The 16,461-nt window shown below is 40.2% G+C and overlaps 1 protein-coding gene across 3 annotated transcripts in view; it reads left to right on the forward strand.

The window, feature by feature from the left end:
* Positions 1–16,461, forward strand: part of stpg2 (sperm-tail PG-rich repeat containing 2) — an 80,793-nt gene that overhangs the window by 12,487 nt on the left and 51,845 nt on the right. For all 3 annotated transcript variants that reach the window (XM_049578710.1, XM_049578709.1, XM_049578708.1), the window contains 3 exons: positions 3,280–3,395; positions 5,280–5,391; positions 10,423–10,530. In XM_049578710.1, the coding sequence (XP_049434667.1) occupies positions 3,280–3,395; positions 5,280–5,391; positions 10,423–10,530 (336 nt within the window). The remainder of the gene's footprint in view (positions 1–3,279; positions 3,396–5,279; positions 5,392–10,422; positions 10,531–16,461) is intronic.

Raw genomic sequence — 16,461 nt, forward strand, 5'->3', positions numbered from 1 at the left:
ATGTTTTTGTTTCTACCAGCTTTCTGCTGTGCTCAACATGTCCAGTTCTCACAGCTGATATGATGGAAACAAGTGTACAGCACTGCTGTAATCCCTGTATTGAAAATTAAAGTATGTTTTGTGAGGCTGGGGTTCGCATTGGGAGGAAAAAAGTCAACATTTTTAAGCTTATGTTGCTGCTTACAATTAATGATGATATGCCTGCCTAAACTTAGATCATGTTGACTTTCAATTTACTAAAATAGGTGCTACAGGTGGGTAACAATTTAAAGGAAAAACCAGCATTAAGTATTTAAGTCAGATACTGGGCCACCATAAGCCACCAGAACAGCTGTATACTCCTTTGCATAGGTTCTGCAGGTCTTCCTGTCCAGTGTAAACCATGTATCTCTGAATCTGAATGCTTGTGATAAACCAAAGGACGATGTGCTCCTTTATGTGTTGAGATCATTCTTAAAATACTTAATAAATTAAATAAACTCTTTAAAGACTCTTTTGGATCAGCTGGAAAATGCATCATCACAAAGCTGAAAACAGGGCTGTTTTTCTGACACCATGAAAAGTTGACTTTTTAGAGATTTGTGGTTTTCACAACTTAAATAAAATAATTAACAATTAACAAATTAATAATTAAATAATTAACTTAAATAAAGGATCTGAATACATCTTCCACCACTGCTCACATCCTAATGTTTTCTCATGTCAAGCATGTCCAAAGTCAGGCCTGGGGGCCAACTGTGGCCAGTAGACTGATTTTTAACGGCCCCCGGCTTGTCTTTCAAAATATATTGTATGTTGCTCACCACACAATATCGGTTAATCAAGCAAGATAACTTTGCTTTTTTCGTTCAAGACCATCACATTTTTGTAGACATGCACCAAATAGGAACTACACAGGCAGAACTAATGTGTTTCCATAAACAGACAGTACACAAGTAAACAACCACAGCAGACATTCCTGCCAGGTAGCAGACATGGCCTCAGCAAAGAAGCAGTAAGTCAACAGTGAGGGCTGCTGCTGTCAGAAGCAATAGAAAGTTGAATAATTTTTCACTGAAAAAGGAAACAGCTGTGTTTGTCTCATTTTTATGTTTGTTTGTTTATCAGTGACACATATGATGCAAGAAACAGCTAGCCCTTAGGTATTTTCACATTATCCCCCGTTGAAAAAAGTTTGGACACCCCTGTCATATGTTAACACTTTCTTATAAACATACCTGAAAAGTGAATATCAGTGAATGCCAGTAACTGCTCTATATAAGCCAAGACAGAAGTTTAGTAAATAGTGCAAAACATACAAGGCAACCAATTGTAACCAACAAGACTTTTATTATATAATATGTCCAGGAAGAGGAGAGATATGTTTCTTCCTTGAATGGGCAGTCTTCAAAGAAAATTCGACCACCTATAGCTTTGCTTGTGTTTGTTGGTAGGTCTCATTTTGGTAGGAATTTTGCTCGACCAGAAATGCAGTAAAATAGGCTACATTAAAAGAAAAAAATCGTGACTTTACTAATTTCTCAACTCTGGCTAAAGCCCTGCACTGTACCAGAGGGATGAACACAATTCTTCCATAGTATATTATTTTAATTTAATTTAATTTACCTTAACTTAACTTAACTTAACTTAACTCAGTTTAATTTAATATTTTTGAATTATTTTTGAAGAGTCTGTGAATAGTAGTTTAATAGTCTGTAGATACTGTGCCCTACACATCAAGTATTGGTCAGTCTTTACACAGAATCAGTATTTGGTGTTAAGATGTGAGATGTAAATAGAGACACGGGCAGGATTGTCCTATCAATATAACCTGAATTAGATTCAAACCCATGCTGTGTTATGTGTATGTTTATAGAGAGCACACCAACAATTTCAGCCTGCGGATCCTGCCCACACGCAACTGTACTGACAAAAACTTATTCTCATTTAAATAATAAATGGCCTGCCATTGCATTTTATTAAAATTGAATGAATATGTTTATACCCACTAGCTGTGTTTCTGTTTTGCTTTTAAAAGCTCTCCTTGACAGAAATAGGTAATTTGTGCCTCTGAACTCAACACCAGCTGCGATACCATCACGGTGCTTGTATGTGACTGCGTGCGATGCAGAACAGTTATATTTTTCCTTTTTAACTCCAAGCATTTGAACATCCCTGTTTCCTATATCCCTTCCTCAAAAGTGGATTGGTAGATCACAGGGGACGGAACCTCAGATCTCGCCCTCCAGTCACTGTTGAAGTTGAGATAAGGAGACAGGCACCACATGGAGTTAAAAACTTTTTGAGACTCCCTGCCAATCCTCACATAACCTGCCTCACAGAGTAGACGCTGACAGTTGGGTCAAGGAAAAGTTAGAAAAGAAAGGGAAGAGTTTTAGATGCTTTGATTTTTTATTCAGTAAGGGAAGCTTTTTCTTACATGTCTGTTTCATTTTAGCACAGGTGGTTTCATTTTTGAAGGACAAGCAGCAAATATCTTTCAGTGTCTGGAATGCGAATTGAAGTCAATTCGGAGAATTAGGAATTTGGTTATCTCATAGTCAAATCTGGTCTTTAAAAATCCTTAATATCCCACAGTAAAAAAACTCCAGTGTCTGGCTTTCTTTATGTATCACAATTATATAAAATTTTCCCTGTCCCTGTGATTTGTCCCATGTTTTATATTATGGGGGGTATTTGTCAGGGGCATGATTTAATAAGTTCAAAATAGGTATTACAATACAAACACTTTATAGGCTCTGAGTCTTGTTGATGAATAACTCACCTTTTTCCAAGACAGAGTAGTGCAGGCATTGAAAATCCCATAGTCTTGTTTATTTTTCTTTACTTTGCGCAAACGTGCAATATATATTTGAGAAAATCTCAAACATAGTATCTCTTTAATGTGTTTGGTGACACCTGGCCAGCTCATTTCCAGACATAGCCTCTCTCAGTAGTTAAGCTGCAGAGTGGACTGGTCCTATCTGAAAGGCCGGAGGCAGAGGAAGCATGCTGTAAACTCAGAGAGATAAGAAAGGACGGAGGGTCTCCCCTAGATCTCTGACATACTCTGGCATTTGGCTGAACTTCACATTTCATTCAACCCCAACTTCATGAGCCCTGGCTGGAAAAGAAACCAGATAAGTGTGAATGAGTCAATTCTATTTTCTCCTTCTTTGTTCATCCATTTATCCTCATGTTATCTCTCTCCTACCATCTTCTTTTTCTCATCTTTTCCCCTGGCCAATCCCTTCTTTCATCCTCCACTCTTTGGTTTCTGTCTGCTCTCTCTTTCTGTAGTCAGAGAAGAGTTCTGCACAGAAATATAAAGGAGTCCACTTTGGCAACATGACAGGGAGGAGAGGGGAGGTGACAGTGCAGGAAGGACCGGGTCCAGGACAATATTATCCTGAGATGTAAGTATGACCTGTCATGGTACAATATCACACTACTACAATATTACAGTATTCAGTATCAGTGGCATTAGAGCAACAGCATGGATCGTCATGATTTTACCTGGCAACATGTTAAGGCCCAGACACACTAAAGCAACATAAAAGAACTAGTGGCAATGAAAGCCAACTGTTGCGCTGCCTCACATCGCCTGCGTCCTGGCCAGAAAGCTTGAACATGCTGCAAAGACTACAGCCAATGGCAAGCTTAGCTTAGCCTACCTTAGCTTAGCTTAGCATGACAGCTTGGAAAACAGCTAGCCTGGTTTAATCTATAGGTTCATGGGAGGATTACTGTATGTGCTGGACTATTTCTTGCCAGTCTTTTTGCTAAGCTAAGCTAACCATCTGCTGGCTTTAGCCTTTTATTTACCCTTCAGACATGATAGCTGTATCAATATTCTCATGTAACGCTCAGCAAGAAATTAGCGCATTGCCCAAAATGTCAAACTATGGCTATAAACTGTAACTTAAGGTCTAGTTTGTGGGATTTTGTGGCATCTAGTGGTGAGGTTGCAGAACTGAAACTTCTTCCATGTGCCATGCGTGGAGGAAAACTATGGTGGCTGATGAGAAAATGTGGATGGCGCTATCTGGAGCCAGCTTTGATTTGTCCCTGCTGGTTTACTGTAGAATAACATGGCAGACTGTGGGAGAGGACCCACACCATATGTAGATATAAACAGCTCATTGTTAAGTAACAAAAACACAGCGATTCCTATTTACAGGGATTATAAACTAATGAAATCACAGTTATGAATATTATGTATCATTTCTGCCAATAGATGCCCCTAAATCCTACACACTGGACCTATACAGGCTTGTACAGTGTTATTTTTCTTCTGTTTGAATTTGTAACCTTTTGACAACAAAATGAAAACATATACAGAAAGCTGTAGTCAGCTCGGGGAATGATTTATCTGTTTGGGAATGATGTTTAACTGAAATCTCAGGAAATCTCAAACAAAATAATGACTAGCATTTAAGTTCACTATAAACTGCTGAAGGTATCAGTACTTTAGGAAGTTTGCTAAGTAAACAAGTATGTAGCATCATCTGTGATTATAAGATATTCTGAACTGATTTTGATGGATAACCTTCAGAATTTGGAATAAAAACCTTCACAAAATCACATTTTGAAACATGGATAAAGGCTGGTTAGATTAGATGCTCCAGGGCATCTATTCTCAGAAGTTCACTGCTCTTGAGCTCTTACAGAGACGTATGCTGAACAGAGAAGCTGTTCCACCAAAGTGAAATATTGCTTTGATCCTACAGCCGGGGCATTATGTTTGACATTTCTCACATAGCATTTCTATTGATGGCCATGGAGGATGGGCCTTACTAAGCACTTCTGCATTGGTGGGCACACACCCAGCTCAGCTATGCATAAAGGAATCGACTAAGTAATAGAAGGGAAAATGTCCATGTGAGTGATCATACTGTGCACACATAGGTGTAAGCTGACATTTACACGCTCATACACACATCTGTGATACACATGTGATTACTGGAACCATTTAAAAATGTCTTTCTTCCTGTTACAGTTGCTGACAGCAGTTGTTTTGTCTGTTTTCTTTTCTTCCCTTCACTCCTCCTTCTCAAGTCATCCATTCTCTCTCCCATCTGTTTTTGCTTTGTTAATCTCTTCCCATTTACTTTTCCATTACACACCTCTCTTCCCCTCTCATTCAATATGTAGAATCTCCCCATTTCTCCTACTTTATTCTCTTCTATTTTGTAAGTTTTTAAACAACACCGTTCTCTTGCTCTATATTTTTTTTCTTTTAATTGTTTGTCTGTGTCTTCTATTCTCAAAGACATTGTCGTTGTCTGTGTATGTTTCAGAATCCTAGAAATACAGTATGAGAATGTGAACCTTCAGAAGCAGCAGAAAGGCAGAGCTGAGCTTATCATCCCTCGGTACCACGAGCTGTTGCCCAAGCAAGAGGAAAAGAAGGTGAGTGTGTGTTGGTGGGAGTTTGTGTCCATGTGGTGCGGTACATATTTAGCTCAGATGAATGAGACGTGTAAGAGATAAAAGCTTTGGAGGACTGGGATCAATGTGAAGCTTGCCCCCCGTAGGGGACATAGTCCTTTAAAGTGAGCCTATGTAACTTGCTTAGCAGTGGCCGCTGCGACCACAAGTGGCAGTTAAACCTGCATTATTGAATTTTTTGGGCACTCAGGGTCAGTGCAACAAGCTGTAAGCACAAGATTGACATGTTATCACTTTATTAAAGTTGATATGTTGAATTTGTAAGGAAACAGGTGTTTTTTTTATCAGTGGCATTCACTTGGAGTCAGGTTTCTGGCCACCTGAGTTATATAAGTCCAATATTCTCTTTCCTTATACCTCTGTCTTCCATAGTGCTACTGTAGTTTGTGTGCAATTGTTTCTGGAACCTCTAACCTTCAGATTCTGATTCTGTCTATTTTAGCATATAATGTAAAGTTGTTGTAATCATGCTAAAACACTAAATGAAAAAAATATGTATCAGGAGTATTTCAGTGCTTAAGAAGTGATCGGTTTTCTTTGGCAGTTTAACAGCTTGTCCCTCATCACTGCACTTTGATTCAAATAAATTCTGAACAAAATAGGTTTTGAAAACAGCAGATTGAGAATGAGTCGAGGTAGAGCATGGTGATTTACAGTGGGAACAGAGTCAAGGTAAGTACTTTGGATTTATTCATGACTTATTCAAGTACAGTTGATTAAAGAGGAAATGATTCAACCCCTCCTCCCCGTCTTAGTGTAATTCATCAGTTTATCTGTTCACCCATAGAGGGCAGTAGAACATAAGATTTAATCACAGACTGGCAACCAAACACACACACACACACACACACACACACACAAACACACAAACACACATTGATACATTGGAGGTGGTGGAGGGGAGTTACTCACCTGCATATGAACTTGAGTGTGCTGGCAGAGTAATGCTTTGTGATGCCTTATTTCTCTGGTCGGAGGGGTAGAGTGGGTGAGTCTGAAAAATGTTGGACTGGATTTGTGGAGAGAGGGGTGAACGTATCCTTTCTGTCAAGGACTCGCACCTACGCTGTTCTCTTCTCGTCCTCTCTTTCCTTAAACACTTTGCTCTGCTGCCTCTCCTCCTTTTTAGGTTTTAGTTCATGTAATCGTGCATCATTATACAAGCACTGCATTTGTTTCATCTCTATTTATGTAACATATGGCTACTTGATTTGATTTTTTATCTGGATCTCTTGTAGCTCGTTGACTAATCTCCCAAGTGTCCACATTAAAAACACTTAAAGCAAGCAATAATTCATAAACAATTTGACACATTCATGCTTACAAACACACATATAACCTTCAAACATTAGCACATACAGTATACTAGATATATTCACATATCCATCTGCATGTGCTCACTTTCAACATAATACGAAACAAAGCCTACTGACAGTGCAATACAGTAGTGCATTAATTACACTCAGATTGTAGAATCTTGCGAGTTGTGTGAGTTATTGTAGTGAATTCCATTTCAGGTCATGTTTTTGGTAGCACAAAGTAATTTTTATCTCTTATTCTTTTGTTAACTACTGGCTACTAAAATGACTACAAATATTTTCCGGCACACTATAGATTATCCTTTGACTTTGAATCAACAACTTCGCCTTCTGCCTATGCTTGCATGTATGCACCATGCTGTATTTGGACCCCCTACCGTGATGGCGGCACCTCTATCCATCATCATTAGTACCTGACACCTCAACTCACATGTACTCCCACACACACATGCACTGACCAGATGGGTCATTACCCACAGCAGGGACACTCAGGACAAACACCTTTACTTCCTAGAGATCAGCAGACAGTCTGCCTCTAATGGCTCGGGGCTGCTTGTGTCCCATAGAGTTTAAGAGTCCGTGATTTCCTGATTGAATAGGCATTCTGCCATGTCCATTGAGCAAGGCACTTTAACAAACCATTATTGCTATCAAAAGCAAAACAGACTTGTACCAAAGCAATGCCTGGTATTACCCTGTGAATATGAAGTTCACTGTCAGTTCATCATAAATATGTTGCATATTCCATGTTCCATGCTCACGTAAGCAAGGATGATGATGTTATGTCTGCAGCACTATTTATTTTTAGACATGGGGAAGCAGTATTTCTGCCACAGGGAAAAAAGAAGATAGAAAAAGCTTGGCGTAACTAGAGGTCGACAGATATTGGATCTTTTTAAAGATTGCTTTAAGAACGATAGTCTATTTTCACTGCCTTTTCAAGATCCACATTACAAAGTGCTGCAAGAAGGCAGCAAAATAAAACAGATAAGTCATTAAATCATCAGGTTTTAAAAGAAAACATAAAAAATCAAACAAACAAAAACAATCTTGTGTCTAAAAACCAATTTGAAAATGCGCTCTTAGCAGGTTAGTCCATCTTCGGAACATTGTAGCTTCATCACAGCAGACCCATGTCAATGACGTCCACCGTCACATAATTACAGAGCCTAGTGTAACCTGAGTGCAGTTGGATTCTCTAAGCCAGTGGTGTCAAACACACAGCCTGGGGGCCAAAGGGTCCAATCCAGCCCACTGGATGACCTTGCACACCTAATAGTGATGCAGTTGTGAAGGCTAAGACGTGCCAGGTTTTAGGAGCAGGTTAAGCATTGAGTAGCTTTCCTCATGTAAAATGCAGCTTCAGAGGCTTTTCCACCCCGACCATAATACAGCTCTTTTCTTTCACTTTAGTTTGGTGTGGTGATGTCAGGATTACTACACATATGGATAGATGCAGATGTAATGACTGTGAGTAGTAAACTGCCTGAATGTGGAAAAACAAAAATACTATTATTGAGACGCATTTATTCTTCTGAGGACACCACAGGCTGTTTGTCATCTGTTTTGTGAATGGATTAGTGTTTATTTAAAATGTATTTCTTTAAACAAAAGAAAGGGAAAAATTCGAAGGTGTCTGTTATTTATAGGCTATTAGGCAATGGTTTTACAGCTACGGCGCACCTGCAATCAAATTGGACTGTATGTGGCTTGCGAACTAAAATCCTAAGTCCTTTTGAATTCTCATTCACATTTTTCCTTGAAGTTTCATCATGATTTCCATTGAGGTCAAGGAAAAGTGTTTAGGAAAGAAGATTATTTTGACTATACCAGAGTAGTCATGGACTAATAGACTTTAGTTCTAGCGCTAATAGTGCTACACTATTGGACTGGCTGTGGTGGTCCAGGCAAAAATATGAATACAAGTGTAAATACAAGTTAAAACTATGGACTGAGCGCTAAGGCACACTCTCACAGCAGAAAGGACCTGCTTTCTCTGGAGCTGCACCCACTGATCAAGCTCCTTTTTGCTCCAGTTGATGCAACTCTGTCGTCTTCAGTTCCGGTTGGTGATGTAAGTTATGTCCATGCATGACTGGTGGAGGCTGCACAGCCATTGACCACTATCGGAGGCAAGTTCCACCAATGACAATAGTTCGTAAAATCTTAAAAAAAAAAGAAAAAACAGCCTAATCGATAAATTGGTCGACCTGTAGACACAACTAGGCTATATAATACTGGGTTTGAGGTTATCTTCCTTAAAACTGAGCAACAACTGAGACAGACTCTATACATTAAGTTAAATTCTACTGTATCTTTATGGATTTAAATAATGGACATCATTAAGTTTTTTTAAACCTTTAATTTTACAAGCTCAAAATCATATTGACCTTTATTTGAGCCGATATATTTTCACCTTGCAATGAAAGAGTACAGTTGGCCAAGCATGGAGATCCACTTATTCATCTTTTTGGCCGATAGAAAGAAAGAATAGTGAAACTGTTTAAGAATTTATTTCTGCATCCAGAGTTGTGTTGAGAGTTTCCTTTTTAGTCAAGGGTCACAGAGAGAAACTATAACACAAGATTTTATGAATGACAGAGACAAGGTGTACAGCCCAGCATGTCACAAAGAAATACTTCAGCTTCAGGGAAACAAAAATGTCTTTGACTCCAGGCAGATCTGGCAAAGAGCTGAAAATGATCGAAACAAGTGGTCTTGCTCCCTGCATTTTTATTTCAGAAAACTATACATTTTATCCTAAGAAAGCGTTCTCAATGGCAGCTTTATTGTGCATCAGCATACTGTATGTCTTTATGGGATATTTCACAGTCTGAAGACAAGAAACTAGTTTCTGGCAGGACGACACTGTAGTCAATGTTCATGAATAAAGATTGAGCTGTCCTAAGGTCTGGGGAAGACATATTGTGCTGATATTCACTACTGTTTCCCCTCAAGATCTGGATGTAATCACGAACAATCTCCACAGAAATCCATGCAGTTTTACTGCAAACCTAGTTAAACCACCTCTGGCCCAGTAACCTTGTGGGTTGACCACAAATACAAAAATGCCCTGGCTCTGCACTAGACAATGTGGAAATGTGTGTGTGTGTGTGTGTGTGTGTGTGTGTGTGTGTGTGTGTGTGTGTTTCGTTACCACACTCAGTGTCAGCATCTCTGTGAGTGTGAGGTCTGGTGTTATTAGCTGGTTTGCTAGTTACAGTAATTACTGCACGGAAATGGTGCAGTCGTCTTGAGTTGGCACATGACATGACTGTTTCCTATGGAAACATGCAGAGGTGTGTAGTTTCTCTTCCACTCTCTGTCTGTTTTTAACATTAATGACTTAATTGCAGAGCTGGGGAAAAAAAGGCTTATTGTTACTGCGCTTTCTCTGTTTTCACAAGTTGCTCACTCAACTGGCAATGCTTCATTTTGTCTGCTGTGCCTTTTATTTAATCTTTATAATAGTCTTTACCTCCTCTGTGTGTCCTTCATTTACCTCAGAAACAGACAGAAATCAAACTCTATCCTTTTCACCCTTTTGCTTCTTCATGCTCTCTCCTTATCTTCTATTTGACACAGCTACATGAAGGGTGATATTGCCAAAGCATCTGACCACAAATATCACCTTGTACTTGCTGAACATGTCTTGCTTTCTGCTTCCCATCAGGGAGTTCCTGGTCCGGGCCATTACCACATCAGAAGTCAGTTTGAGCAGCCTGTGAAGTCCAGTGGTAACCAGCCAAAGGTCACCTACCCCTTCCTCTCTCAGACTGAGGTACAACGTAAACAGAACTAGACATACAGTAGTTCACAGTAAGCCATTCAGTACTCTGTGTGGAGGCCTGTGGGTGCATTTTCGGGTGAATCAGGTTGTACTGTATAGAGCAGGTTTTTTTCTCAAGCAACTTTAGCGCTGCTTTTGTCCACCAGGGTCTATTTCAGGTTTGGTGTTTTGTGCTTTCACCTTCCCACTGCATTGATTTAATGTCTGCGTGCAGTCAGCAGTACAAGACTCCCAAACTACAGGGTTCTCTTTCCAGGAATTATGAGACCTGTTACGTTTGTCTATAAATCATAATTAAGTGAAGTCACCTATAAGTAAAAATAGCCTTGTGTAAATATGAACATTTATTTTGAATAAATGTTAGTTTTCACTTAATCTAAGAACAACATTGTAGGTTTTTAAAGCTTGTATATTAACTCACACTTTGTGTTTTAATTGGCCTTTCTGAATTTGCAACTGTTACGCTCATACTGTATAGATCTATTGACTGGCCACAGCGAGTGTGCTCACAATGAACGTAAGCACAGAACCAACGGTTGAAAAGAAAAAAATCAACCGATTGTCCAAGAGCCAGAGTATTGATTACTCGGGCAATAGATCGGGCGTCATGACCTCCCTCAAACTGCATGGTAAATGACCACTGATCTGGCAGAAATTTTGCCCAATTCCAAAATTAGTTGGGGGCACCCAGTGTTGAGTTTGAATCTAGCAGAATCCGCACAGTGTCTGCCTGTCTTAAGTCCTCATTACTGATTGCTAAGTGAACCTCTTGTACTGTAGCTTAAGTACGTGGGCTTTGTGTTTAAATCTGCATTCATTAAAGTTTTGGCCACTTGGGGGCAGAGCAAAAAGCTGTAAATGCAACACTGACATATTTCCATATGAAGCAAAACTGTTTCCAAACAGTTACCTACTCACAGCAGATTAGGACTCCTTAGGTGTTGTGTTTCTGGTAAGCTGGGAAATGAAAATCTAATAGTCACTCTACTTTTAGTTTTTAGTTTTGAGCCTGTCACTCAAAGCGGCCACGCACTTAATTATGGGTAACTTTAAGGCATAGTCAAATGTAAACAGGTGAATTAGGGATTAACCTGCTCAAGCTGCCATTCAAAGAGCTGTTGTTTTTGGCGCTTCATGTTGGCTTCATTTTTCAGCCCCAGAGGTTGTCGCTTGGTTTGTCACTATGAGTGACACCTGCAACAAGTGGCTCTGTAACCTGATTAAGGTACCTATAGCTGTGCATAAAACTAATTCAGCATCTTAATCTCGTGTTATCTGGCTAACACAAACAAATTTAGATCCATAGATTTAGTGGTATTACTCTACATAATGCACTATACACAGAGTAAACAATCGCACCATATTGAAAAGACTTTTCAGACATAATCTATGAGAGGCAAATATATTCAATTTACAGTTTCTCAAAGGACAGTGGATTTTAATATGGAATATTTAAGATTAAGTTACAGATCCAAGACACTGAGCCGGGCTTTGCTTGTTTAATTGATGTGCTGGGAGTGGAGGGTTTCTTCAGATGAGGGTGAAGATGAGTTTATTAAGAGGCTCAGAGGAGCGGAGATGAAGGATGTGAAAATGTGTAGTTTTACGTCTCAGGAATAGCTGGACTCCTCTGTGGCACTGCCCCACAGATTCACTCCTGTGAAAACTCTCTGACTGATGTTTTAATTATCACTCTGACACACACGCACAATGTGACGGTGTGTGCTCACACACACACACACGCACACATCAAAAATTCAGACCTATCTGCAGACAGATATAGACACGAGACAGACAGGTTCACAAGTACAGCTGACACGCATGCAAATGAACACGCCTACCTTTTTTATGTATAGACACACACACACACACACACACACACTCGTTCTCTGAAATTACCTTAATGACGTCTGAAAACATAAAACATCTTGGTAGTTTCCTGGTGTAAACAACTGATGCAAGATACTTGGGTGCATTTGATCTGTGTGTGTGTGTGTGTGTGTGTCATAGTTTGCTCTGACCTAATTTCCATGGCCACATGCTGTGTTAGTGCGTCGACCCTGTGATGTCGTCACTGACACCCACCAAGGAACCCGGGTGCGTGTGTGTGTGTGTGTGTGTGTGTGTGTGTGTGCACACGTGTCACAAGTCATCTCCCATGCAGAACTAAGAGCGACAGTTTTCTTAGATCTTCGTCTCCCTGTGAGTCCGGCTCCATCTGACACTGTTACCCTGCGGTCGGATGTAGAGGAAACGAGGGAGTGAAGGAAGGAGGGAGGGAGGGAAAGATAAGAGGAACAGCTGAAATCTCCCAGCTCTCGCCCCTCTCTCCTCCCTTCCTGATTTCCTAATATCAAAGCATCCGCCAATTTGTGAAAACATGCCTTTTCCTCGATTCTCCTTGCCCTTGCTCCCCCACTCATTCTCCATTCCCCTTTTTGTTCCCTTCTTCCCATTTCTCCATTAGCCCCCACTCTATTACTTCTTCTATTTTGCAATGTTTTTAAGGTTATCAGACTCTTTTGTTTCCCTCATTTATCGTTGTATTTCCCTCTCTTCTATTCTACGCCCTTCTTCTATTTCCTCATTTATGGTTATTTTTCTCTCAACCCCATCCTTTTTATTCACATGTTGTTTCATCCTTGAGTCCCTCGTGTCCCTCTTGAAACCGTCCTCTCTCTTGGTTTTCAACATTTTGTATGAAATAAAAAAAAAAGGCACAAACATTTGTAATGTGGGAATAAAAAACATTAAAAGCCACATAGTTTAATTAGAAGCATGTGCTGCGAATGTTCAAATTTTTATTTTTATGTATTTATGAGTGAAAACTCATAAAGCAGCAGCAGCAAGCAGCATGAAGTCCTATACCCATGACACCCATTCGAAATCCTGAAACACTCAGTCCTTAACTGCTCTGCAGCTGACTCTGTGCTCTGTCCTCTCGAGAATGAAAAACTGAGGCCGTTACCTTGAAGCCACGAGACTCTATTGACAAAAACTGCAATCTTACTTTGCAGAACAAGAGTTGTTGGTCTACTGCTGCCTTGATTGGTGAATGTGTAAGGTAAAGCTGAGAAAATATTCCAAATACAGCATTACATTACTTTTTTTGGTGGTTGTTTTTAGGTGGCTTAAATACATTATGCTGCTGCTCCCCTCCACAGCAGTACATTACTAAGCTTCAGTGGCAGTAGATTTGGTTTATCAAAGATGCTAACAAAGCAACACAGTACATAAAATAATGCAGACACATCAGATAGGTTGGACCACTGTGTTTAACAGTATATCTTTAAATGTAACAATTTTGGCTGAAAATGACAACAGAAATAAACCAGTTGTAGATTTCACATGTCTCTACAATTGAAATCAGTTACCAGCTGTCCACCCAGAAGTGATTTTGCAGTGTCACTGCAGTGTGATTCAGTCTATAGAACTGAGGGTGTGTTTGTCTATCTTTTTTAACCTGCCATCTTTGCCTTTTTTTTTTTTTTTTTTTTTTGTCTAGCCCAGGGCGGATTTGTGTCTTTGTATATGTTGTTATACAGCCTCTAAAATTCTCTTCACGCTCTGCCTTAACTCATATTTAACAGTTAAAGTGGGGTTTCATTTGGTGCCAGAGGGGCATGTGGGCACTTACACTACTTCTATTGTTCCATCACTGTGGTGTCATTAATCTACATTAACAGATGTTAAGACATTCTGTCACTTAGGTACCCACAGAGGCACCTCGCATGGACAACATGTTGGCTCTTGACTTGATTATCATAAGTGCTCCTGCAGGCATTTCCCATCGTACTATATGTGAAATGCTAACAAAACTCATTCAGTCAGGTCAAGAGAGAAAAAGAGGTGCACATGATAAGATGTAATCAAAACCAGTAAGGCAGCGATGGATTGACAGATGGTCACAACCCCAACTTTACCGTGACTTTGAATGAACACAGTTTGTTTTGGCCTTGAAACAGCATGTCTCTTAATTCCTGCTCCTCTTCGTTCTTCACTTCAAATACTCACTTCATTTCTAATGCAAATAATTCTCCTCTTAGTCATTTTCCTCTCCTCTATTTCCTCCCTAAGCTACACCTCTTTTTGAGTTCTTCTTTTCCTCTTATTTCTCCTTTTTAACTAAAAGCTCAATAATTGACCTGTGCATTACTAACACCATTTACATTACACCAAAACAAATTTTCCATATGCCGCATCTTGTTTAGACAGAAAATGCAAATCAATGAGTGCCATGTTTCCCAAAAAATGGGTGAAATTTAGGCTCATTCTTATAGTTTGAACGACTGACTCATAGTGTGTATGTGTGTGTGGGGCATTGCATTGTGAATGTAGACATGCTGGTATTTGCGGTAATCAAGTTCTTTTTATCCCCCTATTGCTTTTGATAACAACCAGCTGAATGGTTCAGTTGTGAGAGGCTGAAGAGAAATTTGGAGTTACACTGAAACACAGTTCACCCTCAGTAATTTTGACTGAGAAGGCAACTTATCTGCTTTGGCCCCATGATTGCCTGTGTTGTTATAATAGGCAATCAGATAAACACATTTATACCCTGGAAGTAAAGCTGGCAAGCAGTTGCAGAGCTGAATCAGCTCTGATATCAGCAAAATAGTCAAAGAACATTACATACCTGATTGTGTGCATCATTATTTTTGAGTTGGAGATGCTGTTTACCCCATCTCATCTTCTCTCTTCTCATCCTACCACTTTGTTCTGTCTGTATTCATTTTACTCTCCTTTACTGTTTCTCTCATGCATTTCTTTTTTCTCAGTCTTTCTTTTTTGTCCTTTCTGTTTTTCTGAGACTGCTTCTAAAGTTTCTGCATACAATTGGGATCGTAAGGCAGCAGACTGGTGGTACGGCTCCATGAATGTTATTGTCAATCTGTCTATCTGTCGGTAGGTCCACTGCTGTGGTCCAGACGCAAGTATCAAAGAACTAGAAGGGCACTCAGAGAGCGCAGATGTCCGCCAAGGCCAATACTCCAGTCTTCTATGATATGCAAATAAGCAAGCACAACCACTGTGTATGTCTGGATATATTTCCAAAGCAATTAGAATTATGTTAAACAAGTGCTCCATAATGACTGCTTTCTGTATGAAGTTTGAGCAGCTACATGTGTAGGAAACCCAAGAGGATTACTGGTACCCTTGAATGTGGATTGTGATCAAGCGGCATCCTCCGTGGCTGAGACATGAAGCCAACTCAGAAGTGCTAAAAACTGCAGTTCTTTGAATGGCCACTTGGGGTTGGCTTCAGAAGTCAATCCCCATGGACACCCATGTTAAAATGCCCAAGTTTACAGCAGAAATCAATATGTTTACAGCCTGGTACAAAAAATGGTTTTGGTCTCTATAGCTAATTTAACCGTCCGTGACAACTGGGGGTGAATTTTTATTTACCACGACTGTTTACATTTTATTTAAGGCTAAAAATTATGCATATTTAAGAGTGGGGCCGTGAGTGACAGGCTGTTTGCGAGGCGTCGCAGTTTATAAGTCAGATCCACCCCTCGCTCCTCCCCATTTCCTACCTCATCCAGGTATGGTCACTTTTGGCTCCATCCATCCATCCATCCATCCATCCATCCATCCATTTCATCTGCTTATCCGGGGCTGGGATGCAGGGGCAGCAGGCCGAGCAAAGCACCCCAGACATCCCTCTCCCCAGCAATGCTTTCCAGCTCCTCCTGTGGGGACCCCAAGGCGTTCCCAGGTCAGACGAGATATGTAATCCCTCCAGTGTGTTCTACTCCTTCCACTGGGAGGCGCCCAGGAGGCATCCTGCTCAGATGTCCGAACCACCTCAACTGATCCCTTTTGGCACATAGGAGCAGCAGCGACTCTACTCCGGATGTCCGAGCTCCTCACCCTATCTCTAAGGCTGAGCCCAGTCACTTCTATCCATGATCTCAT

The sequence above is a fragment of the Epinephelus fuscoguttatus genome, linkage group LG6 (assembly GCF_011397635.1).
Source record: "Epinephelus fuscoguttatus linkage group LG6, E.fuscoguttatus.final_Chr_v1".
NCBI lineage: Eukaryota > Metazoa > Chordata > Actinopteri > Perciformes > Serranidae > Epinephelus > Epinephelus fuscoguttatus.